The sequence below is a fragment of the Heterocephalus glaber genome, unplaced genomic scaffold, assembly GCF_053883595.1.
Source record: "Heterocephalus glaber isolate CG9 unplaced genomic scaffold, H.glaber_assembly_v1.0 deba00001564, whole genome shotgun sequence".
NCBI lineage: Eukaryota > Metazoa > Chordata > Mammalia > Rodentia > Bathyergidae > Heterocephalus > Heterocephalus glaber.
Genome location: NW_028258351.1, coordinates 13,940,786 through 13,961,371, shown reverse-complemented (window position 1 = coordinate 13,961,371; position 20,586 = coordinate 13,940,786). Strand labels below are relative to the sequence as shown.

The 20,586-nt window shown below is 45.5% G+C and overlaps 1 protein-coding gene across 9 annotated transcripts in view; it reads left to right on the top strand.

Moving 5' to 3' along the window:
* The window catches only part of Smg6 (SMG6 nonsense mediated mRNA decay factor), a 239,868-nt gene that overhangs the window by 199,715 nt on the left and 19,567 nt on the right, over positions 1-20,586 (top strand). For 7 of the 9 annotated variants that reach the window (XR_002386908.2, XM_004857170.4, XM_004857168.4 and 4 more), the window contains one exon: positions 17,513-17,689. Coding sequence is in view for 6 of the 9 variants with exons in the window: in XM_004857170.4 (XP_004857227.1) it covers positions 17,513-17,689 (177 nt within the window). In the remaining 3 variants the exon portion in view is untranslated. Of the gene's footprint in view, positions 1-2,977; positions 3,148-15,383; positions 15,482-17,512; positions 17,690-20,586 lie in introns of those variants that run through there. The other 2 variants (XR_002386909.2, XR_002386910.2) reach the window with 2 other exon arrangements.

Here is a 20,586-nt window from a genome sequence, read left to right as displayed (position 1 = left end):
TTCATGCACATTCTCTCACACTCTCCACCATTTTCATTGTCTACTCTTTCAGCTTTTGTCATTATCTTGTGGCTTGGGATATAAAAACTTGTTAGATTTATTTTGTAGGCTGATTCGGGCCCAGCAAAAAATTAGACAGGATTCTGTTAGCTTTTCAGAAGACCAAGCAGGTTTGCTTATTGTAAGATCATTGCAGGATTCTCCTAGAAACAGAAGCCCACAAGTGAGGGCTTGTGAGCCCTTAAAGGAGACCAACACAGCTCCACCTTGGAAGTGAAATCCTGCTGTCCTGGGCATCTAGCCTTCCCATGCTAGGGTCCTTTCAGCACCATTCCTTTCTACAGTCCCACCCCACTCTTGGCCCTGGCACACAGTTCCATGAGCATGCCACCTGCTTTCTCTCTCTGGCCCCATCCTTTGGCTGCTCAGTTTATTTTTTCCACATCCTCACTCTCTTCCAGCTCCAAGTTAAATAACCGTCACAGATGGCTTGTTCCATCAAAGCTGTTTAAGAACACAGGACAGTGAACTAGGGTCCAGAAAGAGCTGCCAAAGCCTTAGCCTGCCCTTGCTCCACTGGCTCAAGACAACTTTGTCATCAGCTGCCTGGAAGTCCACAGTGGACAGTAAAGGAATGTCTGTTTAACACTATAAGCCTCTAGCAACTAGTTCTCACTTAGATTTACAAGTCAGAACCTGGAGCTTGATACACTGCATACTCCATTTTCCACAAAAGACAGTGCACTTTGGCAGTTCTTCCCCACTTTTTTTAGTGTGGAAACCCAACAGGAAATGGCAGTCCCATTTATGTTTGGGCTCGTGGTTTGAGTCTTTACTGAACCTCTTCGTGAACTCCTGGGACGTCTAGATCCCTGCCCTGCCTGACCTGAAGGGCAGTATTCCCAGCTGTCAGCAGGCCCTTGGGAAGAGGGGGAAATTCACATGCCTATTGGAAATCCTGCAGAGAGACAAGACCCAGAATTTCTCTCTTCCTTTCCTGTCAGCAAGGACATGGAAGTTTCCTGTCTGCCTTGTCATCAGCTTTGAAGCACCCACACACACACACACCCATGCAGTGGTCTATAAGCTTTGTCTTTTCACTGTCCCAGCACTCCTTTCCTCTGTCATAATCAAGATGGGTCTGGTTAATTTTGCTCTTGTGTCAGGACAGCGTTTTCCTTGTCCTCACAGTTATTCCTGTGAGACTTAAGACCGACCTCTGATCAGGCTCTCCCTCTTTCTCCTTTCTTCTCACTCTTCCCTGTGTAACTGCAGCCTTTGTAAGTAGATTCCTCTGAGGTCTCCAAGGAAGAGCAGTATGTGCCTTTTGCTGTCGTGGGAGTCTCTTTCCCTCAGTAAGCAGAGTTCCCTTGAGGGACCCCCTCCCTTCCTCCACGAAAGGGCATGTTGGCAGCTTGTCTGCTTGAACTTTGGCATGACACGACAGGGAACAATGGCATGTGCAGAGTGGTCTGGCTAGACAAAGGGAGGTTAATTCTCAATCCTAGAGAGCATATAGTTAGAGAAGCTTCCCCTGGAAAGTTAAAAGAAAGAAAGGGATGGGATAGAAGGGAAAATTCTATAGCAGGGAAATGTTCCCTGAGAATTGAGTCAGAAAATGGCATCTTCTTCATAAGTGTGGTTTTTCACTGAAGAGTAATTTTAGGGGATAGGGAGGAGCTGGGGATTGAACCCATTGCCTTGCTCTTGTGAAGCACATGCTCTAACACTGAGCTGTACACCCAGCCAGAAGTAAACTTGCTTTCTCCTCCTCCTTCGTACCTTATTTCATGATCAGGGGTTGACAGATAAACAACATACCCTGTTGCTTGCATAGTAAGTTTCTGAGATTGACAGATTTGTAGAGCCTTTGGACACCAAGTAGAAGGAGGGAGATTTGATTTCCGTTATCCGGTGCCCATGCTGTCTGATGAACTTCCCTCTTGACAGTGCATCCATTCATATGTAGGTCTTAGCATCCAGCAGTGATTAGTTTCCTATATTCATTCAGCTCATCAGTTGATCAGTAGAGGTCTTGTCCATATTGCATCCAAGGAAATGAAACAAACCTGAATGACAGAACTTGTGGGGCAGGTATCCTGGGAAGTTTTTAATTTCAGTATTTCTATTCTTGCCTGTACCTTAGCCAAGCAACCATTCATTTTGTGTTCATCAAAATGCAAATTGATCGGAACTGTGTATTTTGTCCTGGATGCCTTTGGGCTGCTGCTGAGCTAGTACAAGTATAGTATCCTTTAGGTGAGAAAGGACTTGAGATAGGTAGTTCCCCTTCTCTAAAAGTGCCCTATAGTGACACTATTATGCTCTTTGCAGAAGTACCATTGCCTTCCTGAGAAGCCATATAGTGTAATGGATTGAGCATAGACTTTAGAGTAAGACAACTCTGGGTTCAAATCCCAGCCGCATCACTGACTAGATGTTCAGTTTCCTTGTGCTTCAGTTTCTTCTTCCCATTTCTATCTCATAGGATAACTGAGATAATCAAATGAAATAGCTTAATGCCTAACAGCCATAGTTACCAGGTCAAGTAAACCACAGCTTTCCCAATAAAAGGGGATATTGCAACCGCCAAGAAGCTATGGTCAACAAACATGGCAGATCAGAGTGCTGACTTGCTCTGTTTGCCATCACCCCAAACCTCCTCATTGGACTTATTGCATATTCATGAGTGTTTGTTTCTATGACTGCTTTGCCCTGAGTTTGTTCAAAATTCTTTTTACTTGTAACAACTTATTTTATGATAAATTGCTAAGAGCTTCAGAGTGTGTAGATGGTGATTGTCCTAGAAGGCAAGGCTGTTGCCCCATACTGCCACCAAGTTGTTGCTGGCAGACTGCTCTCAGAGACCATACCTTATCTCTTTGCACCTTGCCTCTTCTTAAGGGTCCTTCCTGACTTCAGATCTGGTGAGAAGTTAGCAAAAAAGAGTATCTGCTGTCTCCTGTGGGATTCACAGGTTTGGCTTGTACCCTCCAAGTGGCCCGGAGGAAGCTGCAAGGTGTTGGAGACAGCCATGGGAAAGAAGCAGCTCACACAAGCGCATGGTGCCTGAGCCAGCAGCTCCCCTCTGCCTACTGGAGCACGCTCAGTGAGACCTCTGACAGGAGCCTCCAGAACACTAAACAGGTGATTTAAACATCAATATAAGTCTTTCCAAGCCTCATAGAAAGCCAGAAACTAAGTTTGGACACCAACAGAAATTTTCCGCTCTGGAGCTTTACACACTGGTCCACTGTTTCTTCCTCTGCTCTGTGGCCAGAGGGGAGCTGTGTACTAAATGATTCCATCAAACTCTCCAAGTCCTCCTAAGTGGCTTATCATATGAGAAGAACCTGTACTACCCTTTTCCATCAGAATTGTCTTCAGCTTCTTGCTGTTAGTTCAAATTCTGAATCTTCAGCCCTTCTAAAAGGCTAAGCCTGGCTCTTGGCACTATCCCCTATGACAGCAGATCCCCAGTGTCAAGCTCAGTGGCAGAACTGTCTTTCCTTTCTTCCTTTCCAAGATGACGGCCCAGAATCATAGAAGCCTTTAAGAATGGAAAGAGAGGTACAGCAATCCCACCTCTGAGTATTTACTCAAAAGATTTGAAGTCAGTTTGTGGAAGAGATATATTCACTCCCATGTTCATTGCAGCCTTATTCACAATAGCTAAGTTATGGAATCAACTTAAAAGTGTCCAGCGCTGAACATGGTTGGCCCTCGGTAGGCTGAAGCAGGAGGATTGCTGTGAGTTTGCAGCCAGCCTGGGATACATAGTTCAAGACTGGCCTATTCTACATAGTGAAACCCTGTCTCAAAAAAAAAAAAAAAGTGTCCATTAACAGAGTAATAGATAAAGAAAATGTGTTGTGTTCCACACACAATGGAATACTATTCAGCTTTTAATGAATACACTTTTTTTTTTGGTACCAGGGATCAAACTCAGGACCTTGCGCTTGCAAGGCAGGCAGCGGAACCACTGAGCTAAATCCCTGGCATTCAGCTTTTAAAAAGAAGAAAATTCTGTCATTTGCTGTAATGAGGCTGGAATTAGAGAACATTGTAAATGAAATAAGCTAGGCACAGAAAGACAATACCTGGTTATCACCAGGTATGTAGAACTGAAAAAATTGAGCTCATAAAAGCAAAGAATAGAATGATGGTTATCAGAGGCTTAGGGATGGAGAGGAGTAGGGAGATGGTGGTCAAAGGTTAGAAAGGCTCAGCCAGGAGAAATAGTTTTGGAGATTTTGTTTGGTTGATGTGTTTTTTGGTGTTTTTTAAAAGATATATTGCATAGCATAATAAATATAGTTATTGATGGTGTACATTTCAAAACTGCCAAAAAAGTAAATTTTCACCACAAACAATAGTAAGAATTTGAGGTGGTGCATATGTTAATTAGCTTGATTGAATTGTGTATTCATAAATTATAGCATCACTTTATGTCCCATAAATATATACAAGTTGAAATTTTACAGTACAATTTTAAAATTTTTATTAGTACGTGTTTGTAGTACATAATGATTACATTCATTGTAGGGAATTGGTACATGTAATAACACATCTTAATTATTTTTACTTTCCCATCCCCTCTCCTCCCTGCCCCTACAGTATAATTTTTAAAGAAAGAAATAGAAAAAACCCTTCAGATTCATCACATTTTGCAGGCAGGGTTCAGTAATTTGTCCAAGATCATACAAGTTAGGAGACCATGAGGTGATCTTTCCTCTAGACCAGTGGTGGCAAACCTCTGGCACATGTACCACAGTGGGCTATTTGTTATCATTGAAAGCTCTGAAAGGTTCACCATCACTGCTGTAGACTCTCCTTTCCTCAGTCCTGTAGCATGTCAGCTGTCCACAAGAAGTGCACCAGGTTCAGAAGTTCAGTCTTCAAGAAATTAGCAACAAGAGACAGCCCCTTTCTCTTCTCATGTGAATTTCCATAGTGGATCAGCTCTTTCTCCTTGTGGACATCATGAGGTTTTCTTTCCTATACACATACACATGCTTTGAACCATTGAAGCTGTGGTCAGTTAGAACAGGAGTAAGAGCAGAGACCCCTCCATTTAACTTGCTTCATTACCTTCAGCAAGTTACTTCACTCTTCTGTGCCTTGATTTCCACATCTTGATAAGTGAGGTAATGAGGTACCTACTCTGTGAGGTTGTTGTGGGGATTGATTTGGTTCATGTAAAGCATCTGGCTCAGTGCCCAACACCTATTAGCCATTCCTAAGTGTTAGCTGTAGCTGATGAGTGAAGCATGCAGCAAGATTTTCCTTGTGCCCTGGGAAGCCCAATGGCACTTTCCCAGAAAGTTGGCCTTGGTGAGGGGGCAAGAGCCTTGAACTAGGAAGTCCTTCGTCTGCCTTCAGATATTTACTCTGCTGAACATGTTGTTTAGTTGAATTTTAGTTTCCTCACCTGTTATCTGGATGTAATAGTAACTGCTTCATAGGGTGCTACGGATTTTCTAGATTCTAAAAGTGCCATAAAAAAACGTAAATGGTGCATACCTGTAATCTACTTAGGAGGTTGAAATGGGAGGCTCTCTTGAGTCTTTTGGGGGGGGGGGTGTTTCTTTGGTTGTTTGTTTGTTTTGTTTTGTTGTTGTTTGGTTTTTTGAGACAGGATGAGGGTCTCACTTCTTTGAGACAAAGTGAGGGTCTCACTTTGTAGTTCAGGCTGGCATTGAACTCACTTATGTAGCCCAGGCTGGCCTCAAACTTGCAGCCATTTTCCTGCCTCAGCCTCCTGAGTGTTGGTATTATAGGTGTGCGCCACCACACCCAGTGAGTCAGGGAGTTTGAGACAAGCTTGAGCAATATAAGGGCATCTTGTCTCAAAAGAAAAATAAAAAGTCAGTGGTAGAGTACTTGCCTAGCATGTGCAAACCTCTGAGTTTAATCATATATACATATATATAATAATATGTATACATATAAGATACATATTTTATATATATTGAGTTTTCCACCCTAGCTAGAGTTTCAATTGAAAAGCTAAAACTGTGACCACTTTCACCTATCTTCCACCCTTTTTTTTTGTTTTTGTGATACTGGGGATCGAACTTGGGTCCTTGCGCTTGCAAAGCAGGCGGCAGAACCACTGAGCTAAATCCCGGGCTCTTCCACCCTTTAAAGAAGTAATTCTTGGGGCTGGGGATTTAGCTCAGTGGTTCCAGCGCCTGCCTCATAAACACAAGGTCCCCAGTTCGATCCCCGGTACCAAAAAAACCAAAAGAAGTAATTCTCAGACTTCAATGTCATTGGACCTGGAATACGTGTTTAAAGTATATGTTCCACCAGGCATCGTGGCATATACCTATAATCCCAGCACTTGGGAGGCTGAGGCAGGAGGATTCCTACAAGTTTGAGGCCAGCCTGGGCTACATTGTGAGACTCTCTTTCCAAAAAAAAAAAAAACAGGTTCCAAGGTCCTGCATCCTGGACCAAATTCGTTTAGTCCAAAATGGAGTGCAAGAATCTGTGTTTGTCACAAGCCTAGTATGTGATTCTCACACAGATGGATTTGAAAAATGCTTTTTTAGTGTTCAGAGGTGAAAGAGAACTAATACTTAATGAGCTTGTGTAACCTATGATCCATAGCTTATGAGGCACAAGCAACATTGGAAAATCAGAACTATTTAGCTCAGTGGCACTGCACCTGCCTGGCAAGTTCAAGGTCCTGAGTTCGATCTCCAGTACAGGGCGGCGGTGGGGGGTGATCAGAACTCTAGAAATTTAGAACCTGAAAATGCAACTTAAAGTGGCTTTCTACTGCAGTCTAATCTCAGAGAATATATACCATATTTTTAAATATGCTTTGGAGGTTCTTCAGATAAGGATATAATTTTTTTTTAAAGCATGACATTAGAAGTTGAGAGAGTAGCTCAAAGGTAGAGCATGTGCTTGGCATATGTGAGGCCTTGGGTTCAGTCCCTGGCATCAAAGGAAAAAATGACACACCATCAGTGCTTTGAAGAATATTAAGTCTCACCTCTGGTTGAGGTACACTATATTTTGCCCTGGGGAGGCAGCCTCCTGTTAAGACGAGGCAAGACATGCCCAGAACTTGGCTTCTTATGGTATCTTATTTCAAATTAGAAACTCTGTAGGTAGCCTGTCAAAAGACAGTGCCCATTAGTGAGTCTTAATCTCAGGAGCAGCACCCAAAGCAGAGAGGAGCATTTGAGTCTGAGTTGCATGACTTTGGAGAGCCTGGTTCACATAGTGTACTCCCCACATGGTGTCCCCCGGAATTGTCCTAAGACTGCCATCTGCCTGCCATGATCATTCATCCACGTTGTCTGTTAGATCATGTAGGTATCTTTTATTTTAAATACACACACAGAGGGCCTACCCTGAGGAATCTTAGGAAAAAATAGAGCATATTGATGGGAGAAAGATATAGGGCTGAGAAGCATAAACAAACCAATGGATGAACTTTACGGATGGTGTGAACTTGAGAAGGAATACATTTTCAGATGACAAGTTGAGGATTCAGAGAGTATTTGTTAGATGTCAATGGAAGAAGTATATGACAAGACAAAAATTAAGTGAGAAGAAATGTAAAATCCTATCCTTGTCCAGAAAGTCAGCTTCATGTAGAAGGAACATGCAGCACAATGGTATATAATAGAATTTCTTACAGCATAGAGAGACCCTCAGTGCAAGTTTTGACTTCAATGGGGGGAGACATGATTTAGCCACATATAGGAAAACAGTTTGGGGATTTACTGATTAGAAGCTCACAATTAGTCAATAGTGCAAGGTGGTGGTGAACAACAAAAAGTAATACCGTGTAGTCTATTCACAGAATTGAAGTATCCAGAACAGAGCAAGGAAGAAGATGTTCCATTCTGTTCTCTGCTGCCAGGTGATACAAGAGCCCTCACTCACTTCGAGACACATTAGTCTTAGTGAAAGAATAAGCAGTATGTTGAAGGGACTATTTAAGTCAGGGGCAGTTAGGAAGTGGGACTGTTTATCCTAAAGAAGGGGTAACATAGCAGGCCTCAAATAATTTGAGGCCAGTCAGTCAGGGCTAGAGTTCAAATTTGAACTAGAGGGATAGACATTTCCATCAATTAGATTTCAAAAGTGGAATGGATTCCTACTAGCAAATGAAGCCCCTTATAGATTCAGGGCAGTAACAAACCTCTCACTTGTCATGGTCAAGACCAGACATTTAACAGGAAAAAAAGTCAGGGCTGGGGATTTAGCTCAGTGGTTCTGATGCCTGCCTCGCAAGCACAAGGACCCAAGTTCGATCTCCGGTACCAAAAAAAAGAAAGAGAACAAGAAAAAGACAATGACACATAATTGGGCCAGGGATTTAGCTCAGTGGTTTCGCCGCCTGCTGCACAAGCACAAGGACCCAAAAAAAAAAAAAGTCTATGTAGGTAGTAAAAATTACTTAGTATTAAGAAATGACTAATTTTTAAAGCTTCCCCAGGATCTTTAATGTGCCCTACCTGGAGTATTCAAGAAAAAGGTTGGATTGCTGGGAAATGTTCAAAGAAGGTTCACTTGTGGCTCTGAATGATTATTAAGACTCTTTCAAACTGGGCATGGTGGCATACACCTATAATCCTAGCTACTTGGAAGACTGAGGCAGGAGGATTGCCAGGTTCAAGGCCAACCTGGACAACAAAGCAAGACCCTATCTCAAAATTTTAAAAAATAGTAGGATGTGGAGATATAGCTCAGCACTGCCTGGATTTGATCCCCCCTAACACACACGCACGCACGCACGCACGCGTGCGACCTTCCAACCCAGAGCAAAGCAGTTCACATCTAGCATATAAGTAATACAGATATTTCCAGATGTGGTAGCACATGCCTGTAATTTCAGCATATGGAAAGCTGAGGCAAGAGGATTGTCACAAATTGAAGGCTACCTGGGTACATAGTGATTTCAAGGCCAGCCTGGACTACACAGCATCTGACCTTGTCAGATAGATAGATAGATAGATAGATAGATAGATAGATAGATAGATAGATGGATGGATGGATGGATGGATGGATGACAGACAAAAAAATAGATCTTGAGGGCCGCTGATGGGGCCAGAGCACCTGGTGCTGAAAGGCCAATCTACAATTGTCAGGTTTCTGTAAAATCCCTTACTGGACTGAAAGTCCTGTGACACCAAGGACTATGTTGGCCTTCTTCTCTTTTGCATACCCAGAATGTCTAGTATAGATCCTGTCACATGGTGGGTACTTAGGAACATTTGTCCTTGATGGCCTGATAGGCTGGACAAAGCCTTCTAGCAAAGAAAGACTTTATCAAACTTAAAAGAATATCAGGTAATGAATTGATTAAATAAAAGAAAAGCGTGGTGGGCTTGAGTAATCATCTGTAAAATTTCTGAGGTCAAATGGCCTGAGGGGGGAATAGCAAACAGGTTTGCCTAGGGCCTGGAACCAAGGGTTAGGAAGTAATTGCCAGAGAGCTAGGGATTTAGCTCAGTGGTTTTGCCACCTGGCTCACAAGCACAAGGTCCTGAGTTTGATTCCCGGTACCAAAAAAAAAGGAAGTAATTGCCAGAAGTGCATTGTTGACCTATGGAGGTGATCTGGTGAGGAGCTGAGAGGGAGAGGGCTAGCACAGAGTGTGGAAAGCATTCAGACAGATTGGATTCATCCTGTAGCAAGGCCAAGCCCAAGGGAAGTCTCTGTCATGACTTCCTCAGGACCCATCAGCCGGAAAGGGAAAATGGCGCAGTGTGTGCTAGGTTTCTGCAAAGAGCTCTTCCTATGGTTGCCTCTTCATCATCCTCCTCTCTTCAGGGAAGAGGAATGAGAATTCTGCCTTCCTGAGTGCTATAGGTAATTGGGTTGGGAGTATGTATTTCTATCTTGATTCAGGGAGTCTCTTGATCCACTTGATGTGACTGTGACTCTCCCCCCAACTGGAACAGGCACCTTGCCTTGTTCTGTCCTGAATTCCTAAACCCAGGACAAATACATGATATACACAGTAGACTGTAAATATTTGCTGAATTGAATGTTAACTGAATGTATTGAATGCTACACATACCTCAGAAGGGGCACACTCTCCCTAATCAAAATACAGAAAACTAGAAACAAGTTTGGTAAAGACGCCTAAACACAAACCTAAAAGTTGGCCTCCCAGGTCTGTCTGGAAGGCAAATAAGAATGGCTCAGAGTAACTAGAGCCTGAGATTCAGTGCTCCTCACCGAGAACCAACTGGCAGTGTGAAAACACTGTGTGTGGATGTTTGCAGACTGAGACAGGCAAAGGACTTTCATCCCCAGGGGCTGAGCTTGTAGCCTCCCCTGCTGGTTCAGTAAGTGAGGGCCCCAGCGCCTGTGTTCCAGGTTTCAGACCAGCTAAAGCCAGCCAGACCTGAAAGGCTTGTGTTGGCAGTGCCAGTATCCGCCCCAACCCCTGCCAATGTGGGTGGCTGTTCTCAGAGCCCTCTGCAGGGGAAGCAGGATTGGACTGTAGCCCAAGCTACTGCCGCCTCTCTGCAGTGCCCTTGCCCTTGCCGTTGAGAATGCACCTTGTTGAAACAGCAAGGTGCTGCACTCTACCCAGGGAAGACCAGACTTCTCTGGCTTTGTTCAGAATGTCCAAGCTCAGGAAATTAAGGTGGGTACAAAATACCATGGTGGGAATTTTCTTATCGTTGCTCTCATACTAGAAGACCTGGGGTAAGGCTTGCACTGGGTCTTATTTACTGGTATCTTCAGACACTATTGGCAAAAGTAAAGCCACCACCCATACCTCATTATGAAAGGACTGAGTGGACAAGGCAATTGTGATTTACTACAGGATTTTATTACTGATAATATGTATTAGTGGCATGCTGGTCTGAAAGCTTGGGTCCTTCGACCTCTCCAGTGCACATGTCCATAGTTAGGTCTAGGAATCTTTTTGGAGACTAGGTCTTAAGAGGGACTGCTGGAGAGAGGCCAAGCCTTGCCTCCACGAGGTGGCCTCCTTCGTAGATAGAGTCTAGTACCTTATGACTGAGTAAAGTATTGCCCCAGTTTCAACAGCTAGGTGAACATTCCAGGCTGCTTGAGCCTAGGCTGTGTGCCAGGCGCAGGCTTCCCACCTTGCCTGAGTAGCTTCTAAAGCTCTCAATGGTGTAAGCAGAGTACTACCTCTGGGTAGAATGAAGCAGAGAGGAAAAAAATACCAACTACTTATTTATTAAACATTTAATGAACCAGGGATCTCACTAAATCTTTGATATGCATTATGTCTTTTAAACTTAATAAACAACTTTAGCAAAAGCTTTGAGAGGTTAAGTAACTTGCCTGTGGATACACAGCCAGGAAGTGGCATTTGAGACTTGAACTCAGGTCTGTCTGACAGTGAAGTCCAGGCTCTTGACCAGGCTCCTGTATTGTCTTTTTTTCACCAAGAGTGGACCTGTTTTTCCCCCTATATGTTCCTTCTCACTGCATGTAAGTTCCACAACTCCTCTGTTCCCCTGGCCCTCTCTCTTGAACACCAGTAGCTAAGCAGCTTACCTTTTGGACTCTTTAATAAAACTCTGTTGGAGGGCCTGGGATTTAGCTCAGTGGTTCCAACACCTGCCTTGAAAGCTCAAGGTCCCAAGTTCAATCCCCAGTACAAAAAAAAAAAAAAACACTCTTGGAGAAGCCTCACCATCACCAAATCTTCCCTTCTAACATTTCAAGTTCCTAACTACACTTCTTTAAAAGGATACTTACTCAGGGTGTGTGTGTGTATGTATGTGTGTACATGTGTACACATGCATGCATGCATGCATAATGGATACAGGTGGGGAGACAGACTGCTCACCACTCTGAGAATAGATGTATGTGCAGTGCCAGCTGATAATATTCCACACTGCCTTCTCTAAGAAAACAACTGGTGAGAATAAGGGCATGGAGAGGTATGGCTTCTGTGTATTGACCAGTGCTGTTAGCCTTTTGTCTTGTGATCCATTGACCCTGTCAGCTAGCACAGACCAATATAGGACTGAGGAGGGCTGGATCTCGACTTTGGGGTCAGAAGTGACTGGGGAAGTGGCCTGTGCTTGGCAGCTTGCATAGAAATGAGGCCATGCTGGAGCAGGAATAGGGAAGAGTGAAGGACTCTTCAAATTGATGCCTAGGGCAGTGTGCCTGAGGCTTGTCAGGAAATGCATCTGGTACAGGACCATGCTTCTTCTCCCTCTTGTCCCCTTAGTCTTTCAGCTCTAGCACAGGTTGTTCCCCTCTCTCCCCTCTGACCCCTTACCCTCTCTCTCCATTTCATTCAAACTTGTTCCAGTTCAGATAGGCTGTATCTGTCTCCCTGTCCTAAACTACTGCCTCTGTCTTCAGAGTGGTTGTACATCTTATGGCCAGTTTCCCTCCTGCCTTTGGAGTCTGCTCCCTACCAGGAAGCCCCTCCCCCTAGGAATGTGAATAAACTATTTCCCCTGTCCTCTCAGCTCCAGAGGATTCCCTGTGTGGTATTCTTCATTTCTTGTGTCTGAACTTTCATTGGCAGACCCTTTCTCAGGCTGACCCACCCTTGGCTGCTACAAAATTGTGCTTCCCACCCTTCAGTCTCCTGTGAGGGTGAGGCATGCATAACTAGAGTTGCCTGGTTTGTGAAAACACATTAGTCTGAGTTAAATTTCTTGTAGCCAGTCCTGTTGGCTTGGCTCATTAAAGATGATAATTAACCCATTGCTAATTGACCTCAGAAGCCAGCCAAGCAACCTGTATTTTACCAGCCTTGGTGGTGGATTTGGACGCTATTTTAAGGTTTCTTAGTCTCAGCAAGACTTCACTTTCCTGTCTGCATCTTATTTGCTTTAAGGACATTCTGTAAAATTAACAAGCTATAAAATTTGATTGAAGGTTTCAACAAATGTGAGAATAATTGACTCCATTTAGAGAAACAAGAAAAACAACCTGTAAACTTCAATCTGTAGGGGAAAACCCGTGTGATTTTGCTCTTTAACCAAAGGAGCAGTAGCAAGCTGGACTTCTTAAGACCAGAAGAAAAGAACTAGCTGATAGTGAAAGTTTAAATTCTGATTCTCCCAAACCAAAAGTGCAACAAAAATAATATTGCAAATGACTAGCTGCTATAATCCTCATGCCTTCCAAGAAGCCTGTTTTGAGAAAACAGGGACCCAATAAAAAAATGGTGTGAGTCCCTGTTCCCTAGAGTTCTCATCCAGAGGCCTGGTTCAGCTCCCCAGCCCTCCTCAAATTCTCTGGCCAAATCTGGGGTTTTCTCTCTTCCTCAAGGCTGTTCTGAGGTGTTACACCATGCAACTCGGCAAACATCAGTATGCGATGCCTACTATGCAGCTCATTTTCTCTCTCACCCTTCCCTACCTTCCATAAGGCAGCATAGGTTTCCCTTTTCTCTTCCTCCCAAGGCATCTCTGCCTAGGCTTGGCTTGCCCTTGTGGACTGGTTGTGGAAAGTCACCAGTTTTCAGAGAACACCATTCTTCCTTACTTACCCACGTCTCCACCTAAGATGCCCCAGCCTGGTAGGCCGGTCTTGGCCTAGAGGTTTCTTCCTGCATTTCTCAGCATCTCACCTTCCCCTCGGCCTCACCCCCACTCTCCTACTGCCTACTCACAGTATCTCTCGAAGGAACTCAGCCTCACACAGGCCAGGGGACTACTATCACCTCTCCACATCAAACTTTCAGTTTCCCTTTCTGCTTGGTTCTTTGCTCTGGACCTGATTGGGGTGATAACTGGAGCCCTTGAAGCTCAAGGTTTCAGTTCCTGCCTTTGGGGCAAGCTGCCTCAGATGATCTTCAAGGGAAGAGAAAGGGGCTTTCTTTGGGTGCCTTTCTTTCAGCTGTTCCCTGACCTAAAGCCCCAGTGTTCTTTTCAAGGCTAAAATGATTCATGCGAAACAGTTTTGTCTATTAACTTTGTAGTTCTTGATAATCTGTGAAATGAGTCTCTCTTCCAAACAGCAAAGACTGACACCAGAAAGGTACACTAAGTCCCATGGTATTCTCCAACCAGCAACCCTTTACCCACTTCCAGCCCTAGTTCAGCCCCACCTATCACAGCCCAGAAAGGAAGCTGTTCCTGCCCAGCTCTTTCTTCTCTGGCGAATCTAGAGGTTTCCCAAGCCACAGTGTACATACCATTTTGCATTCTCTGCTTTTCATTGATACAGAATGGAAAAATGTGCTCATCAGCAGAATTATTGTGAGGATTATGTCACAGACTTCATCTGGACTCCTTTATTTCCAAGCAGGGAACCTAGCTTTAACCTCTCTCCTACGAGGAAGTCCTCCTTTACTAAGAAAAGACAGTGTTGGAGTTTGCTTTTTTGTTTGTTTTTGGTTTATTTGTTCCTTTTTTGAGACAGGGTCTCCTTTTTTTTTTTTTTTTGGTACCGGGGATTGAACCTCGGGTCCTTAGCTTGCAAGGCAGGCGGTGCTACCACCGAGCTAAATCCCCAGCCCAGAGACAAGGTCTCCTTATGTAGTTCCAGCTGGCCCTGAACTCATTATGTAGCCCGGGATGGTACCAATCCTCCTGCCTCAGCCTCCTGAGCACTGGGATTACAAATTTGTGCCACCACACCTGGCCTCAGAGTTTGCTTTTTGAAGATGGTTTGAAAGGCTTCTTTCATCTTGATGTCCCTTATTAAACATGTTAAACTGTTTTTGTTTCTTTTGTTTTGTATGGCTTTTTTTTTTTCTTTCTCTGATTCAAATGCTAGAGGCTTTGTGCAATAGAATATTCCCATAAGTCTCCCAAAGAGCTCCAGGGTCAAGAGAGCTATGCTTCCCCCATTGTAAGTTTACTTGGCTGAAGATAGGTGGTTTCCCTGTGTTCCTGTGCAAGCCCTGGATGGTCTGCCTCTCAGATTCTCCATCTCCTAAATAGCTCACTGTCCTCGTGCACTTTAGGAGCCTAAAGACTCTACACAACCTTGCTATTCTTGCCAGTTGGATTGCAAAGGAGAGAGAACATTCTTCCAAAAGACTAGGTGACTTTGCTCTCTTCAAATAGTATTGTTTTCAGATCTTTTAGCACCAACTCAGAGACCCCATGGATCAAAGCCCTTTTATCAGTCAGACAGGAGTGTCCTTGCTCTAGGGAAGGACTAATGGCGATAGCAGACAAAATCCCCAAGAAAACTAGCTTCCTTCTGAAGACATGGAAATGAAAAAGGGGAGGGTCCCATTCTGCTTGTCTCACCGTGTGTTGGACAATTCCCACTAATCCTCTAAGGATGTGCCGCAGGTCCGCTCAGGATGTCTGCATCCCCAAGTCCTGCTGTGCCCTGGAAATCCCCATCTCCAGGAGTCCCACGTCCACACATGTGGCCTTTCTCCTCCTTGGCCAGGAATCATACTTTCTTCCTGAGCCATGCTGTATACTATCCAGGTGTTCCTGCCTGCCTGTCTGCGTGCACACCCTCTGCCTCCTGGGAAGGTTTCTGGTGCAGATTCGGCAGGAGTGTCTGTGGCCCTCTTACCATCCAGGTGAGCCAAGGACCATCACAAACTGCTTCTCTGTCCCTGCCCCGTCACTCCCACCTCCTCTCCATTTAATGGCAGCAGCCTCATGCCAAAAAGGAAAGTCCTGAACCCATTACATAATTCTCCATAGTGCACGCAGTAGCTGGGGCATAAGGTCAGAGGTCATAGTGGGGTCAGGTGACTGACACACTCTGTAACGACAAGGTGGTTAAAATTAGACCACAGAGAGGAAACTGGCAGTCTTGTGGAAATGCAGAAGTTTCCTCTGCAAGTGAGAGGCTGGGGATGCAAGGAGGCCACTGTGCGTGCTGCCTGCCAGGCTATTACTCATTTCAGCTCTGTTCTTTAAGGCCTTTTAGCCCCTGCTTCTGTATTCTAGCCTTCCTCATCACATGTTTGAATGCACGCGATGGGACCGTGGTTACCTGCCCTAGCCCAAGCAGGCTTCCTTCCTTCTTTAAGGAGATAAGCCCAAGACCAGGCTCCCCAGGCTCCAGAGGCTATCCTTTTCTCTGAGCCTCTTCTGGGTAGGTGAGAACTTTTTAGGTCAGCCTCTTGGGTGGAGGTGGTCAGCATACTTAGCTTGAGATGCCAGTGTCTAGGCAGGGGAGGTGGTTGCAGAGAACGAAGCATGACTAGTGACTAGTGTGTGCCACAGTTTCCCTGGCCAACCACTGGCAGAGTAGTAATCATTTCCATAGTGTCTGGAGGACATGGCTTGTGCCTGCTTCAACTGTTGAATTCCCAGTGCCACCTAGTCTTTATATAAGTCTACTGTGTACGGAGCTTGTCCTTACAGCCCTTGCTGTGAGGTATGAAAAGTATGAGCTGTAGTCTGCCACCTTTGGAGTTGTTGTCCAGATGAGGGAAGTAACATGTGTAGCCATAAAACCACGAGTCAACAGCCAGTCTCTCCATGTTAGTCCTTCACTGCATGATGCAACATATCAGTCCCTTTCAAATTCAGAAATGAGGAGTCATCAAATCAGGAGCCAGGCATTCAGTATGAGGTGAATGAAGGGGCTGCCTCCTAGCCTGTCTCACCACTGCAGTGTGTTCCTATATGGAGTGACCCTTGTCTTCTGAGCTGCAGATAAACAGGGCCCTCTCTGTGGTGAGTGCCCCATCAGTAGGGAAGACAGGACCTAAGAGTCCAGGGAGGAAGAGAGGGGCAGCAGTGGGCAAGAATGGAAGTGGCCATAAGTAACACAGGCAGCACTGCAGGTAAGGGCATGTGTGGATAGTCTTTAGGGAGTACCCCAGACTGAATGGCTGTGGACACTTCATGAAACAATGACAAATTTGATGATTGCTCAAGGTAATAAATTTCATCTTAGCTACAATTTCATTGTAGCTTGTGTGAGAGCACCAGCATGTGTCCTGAGTGGTCACATGAGAGCAACTGATTTGAACCTGGCACAAGCAAAGCTTGGGTAAAATCTGCCCAACCCCAGTCTCTTGAACGTGAGAAGCTCTTAAATGCGCCAGGAACCTATCAGAAGGAGCCCTGAGTGACCTGGTTGAAACAAAACAGCCAAGAGAGAGCTCTGTCATTCATTTTTCACCCAGGCTGCAAGTTCTTCTGGCAAGAATCTGGAGCTAGAATGGGGGACAAGTGAAGAGCAGCAGCAAAAGGTGCCAGAAAGTGCCATTCTGTAACAACCAGTGTTCTGCACTCTATAACTCCTTCTACGGATTATATTCCAAACCTAGAAGAACTTAATTTATTCTTTTTTATATTAGGATTTTAGTAAAAGAAAAGCATAAGCCCTGAGGGCACATGGCATTGGTCATTGCATTGTCTGCTGCCCCAGGGATGACCTAAGGAGAGACCTTGGTGATGTCCTTCCTTCAGAAGACCTTGGTCTCAACCCTCACTCACCTCCTTACACATGCACACACATGCTTCTGCTCACTCCCTTCCTCCCAGTAACTTTGACACACTTCTCATGTACCCCACAGCCAACAGTGTCTCTCAGATTCATCTTCTCCTTCAGAAAACGGTGTTTTTCTTCTCTCCCTCTTGCCCTGTAGGTTATTGCAGCCGACTGCAAAAGGGTCACAGTGCTGAAGTATTTTCTGGAAGCCCTTTGTGGACAAGAAGAGCCTCTGCTGGCATTCAAGGGTGGAAAATATGTGTCAGTGGCACCCGTCCCAGACACCATGGGAAAGGAAATGGGAAGCCAAGAGGGAAAACAACTGGAAGATGAGGTACTATTCGGGAAGAGCCCGCTGTGGCAGAGGGAAGGCTCCCCTCCCCCCCACCCATGGCTGCAGCTTCTACTCAGGGTTATTTATATCCTCTCAGAGCAATGTCTGTGTTGACCTGACAGCCAGCTTCTCAAGAGTGCACTCTGCTGGTGCCTCTTCCTGCCAGTCCACCCCAGTGCCTCTATCTCACTCTCCTACGAGTTCCAGATGCTACTTTTTAATGTTGCATTGGAGGAGAAGGGAAAGAAAAAGTTTAATAATGTGCAGCTCTGGAGGCTTAGGAAAGGGAGTGGAGGGGAGAGGGTATTAGGGTTCAGGCTGAGGATCAAGTTTATAGATGTGTGTTGCTCAGCTCAGCACGGGCCTGAACTCCAGCCTCCAGCACACATACAGGAAAAGCTGACATTGCTGGCCCCGTGTGGAAAATCACCCCTCCCCTGGCCTATTCTCCTTCCCTTACTCCCTCCCTCCCTCCCTCCTGCACATCCTGATGTGATTAAGGAATTCTCATCTTGTTTGTTTGCCCTTAGTTGTTCCTGTAGCCCTTGCTTCACTCCATCCTCTGAGTTTGTGTGTGTTTGTGTTTACACGTGTGTGCATAAGCCTGTGTACCCACCCCTGCAAACAACCTCATTGGTAGTTGCCCTGCTATGCATGTATGTCTTTACGGGTGGGGAGTGTTAATGTGGGTCTGTGTGTGCTCGGTTTATATGTCAGTTTAACTGAACATTGCTGCCAGCTCTCTTGCTGTCTGTGGGTTCTAAGTAAATGTGAGTGTGTGTTGGTGTCAGAGTATATATGCATTTAGCATCATCCCAGCCTCTCTGCTGTGTGTTTGGGTGTGGGTAACTTTGGGCATATGCACACCTCACTTTTGCCTGAAGGTTGACTCCTTCTTTTTACTCCACAGTGTGAAAGACAGTGGGAACTTAGGTGGGAAGGAATGTGGGACTGAGAGCAGGGACGGAAGCAACTCTAGCCAGAGGCCAGGTCACCCATAGGCCAACACAGTCATTTGGCCCACGGCAGTCTCAAGCACCCGGTGGAGCAGGGCGGGGTACAAGGATGAAATCAGCAACAGGCCAAGGAAGCCAGATGTCAGCTGGAAGCTGTCATTCAGGATTTAAGGCAGTGATAGAGTGGCCACCTTTGGAACAGAGTCTTCTAGCAGCAGAATCTTAGGCTGGCTTTATTAGGATAGCTGGAGAATCCACCCCACCCCTGATGACACAGGGCTCAGCTTCCAGGAGAGAAGTAGTTCCAGGGATATAGCTGAGCCCATGATTCCAGACTCTCCAAATGAAACCTGGGCAGGAAATAATGGAAAAGAATGAGCTGTCAGCATGGGAGGAGGCAGTGGAGTTGCTAAAGGCAAGGGGTTGTCCAGGCTTTGGGTGGACAGAGTAGTCACACCACATCCCTGGGCGCCGTGTGAGAAGCAGGGACAGCACTGTGGTCTGTTATCTGACCCACACTGGAAAGCTGAGGCAGGTGATGAAGGGGTTTAACAAGACTACCTCTCCAGGATTTTCCATAAGAGATGTCCTTAGGCCATTGGAATCCACAGCACAAGCCCAAATAGGCCTCCCTTCTTCCAAGGAGCAAACCAGCTCTCTAGTCCCAGAACTTGACTATGCCACACACTCTCTCTCTCCTCAAGCTTACTGAGCAGACAAAGGTTGTGACCCACGCCAGGCTGCCCACTTCTTCCTTTTCCCACGAACCTCCTGGGTTCCTTTATGTTAGTGGCCCCTGGGAAACCCTGCTTACCCTGGTCTGTGTAATTTCATAACCCTTCACTTCCTCGTTTGCTGTGAGAGCTTCGAAAACCTCAGACAAGCTTCTATGACCGTCCTTTGACCTCAGTCCAGCTCCCTGAGGGCCCATGATAACCCTGCACATGTCTAGTCAGAGTACACAGGGGCACCATTCCTCACAGGCCTGGCAGGCATTCTGTTCCACTTGCTCCTGTCCAGGTTAACCCGTTGAACAAGGAAGGGAATGTACACAGTATCCCTCTTTCCCATGACCAGAGGTTGGCAAATGAGTGGTGACTGTGAACAGACCCCTGAGACCTCTCAGTACAGTAGCAGTTTTAGCTCATCTTCAGATCTCATCTCTACTACAAGACTAAGTCACTGAAGCTGATAGGAAGAAGTGGGGATAATGTTTCTTCGGGCATCCTTCTTTATGAACAGAACAGAGTCTAGTTCCTTAGGCATGATACAGAACTACCCATCTTCCTTCAACCCTGCTGTCCTCCTTCACCTACCCACTCACTCTACTTCCACCAAGAGAATCCCACTTAGAGGAGAGAGCAGTCTGGGCTGAACAGGTCTAGGCCTGGCAAAGCTGAGCCACTAGGAACCGAATCTGGGCTTTCTGTCTTGATTCAGGACCTCCACCGTGTGGATTTGTTCATTATGATGACAAGAGCACAGACTTTGGAGCCAGACTTATTTGGATTTGAGTCCCTGCTCTGTCCTTTATTATATATGCAACCTTAGAGGTTGTTTAAACTCTGGTTTGTTCATTTATAAAAATAAGGTTGGTAATAACACCTATTTCATAGGCCATTATGAAAATAAAAAATGCCACTATATGACCAATAAGCAGCCCTAAGCATGATAGCTGTTGCTATAGTTATTATCATCCTGTTAAAATCACAGGATTCTTCTGCTGAATCACTCCCCATGTACCCCTGCTAACCCTGTCCCTCAAAGGAAGCTCTCTTGGGCAGCTGCATGTTTTCTGTTGACCAAGGCCAAAAGTGAGAGAGTAAAGAATGGAGCAGGGACCACCCGGAGAGCAATGGCTGCTGAGAGCTGAGGCTGCAGTGGGGAGGTGCCATCCCTGGGGAAGGCTCCACCAGCCTGGCAAGAGGTTCCTTAAGCTAG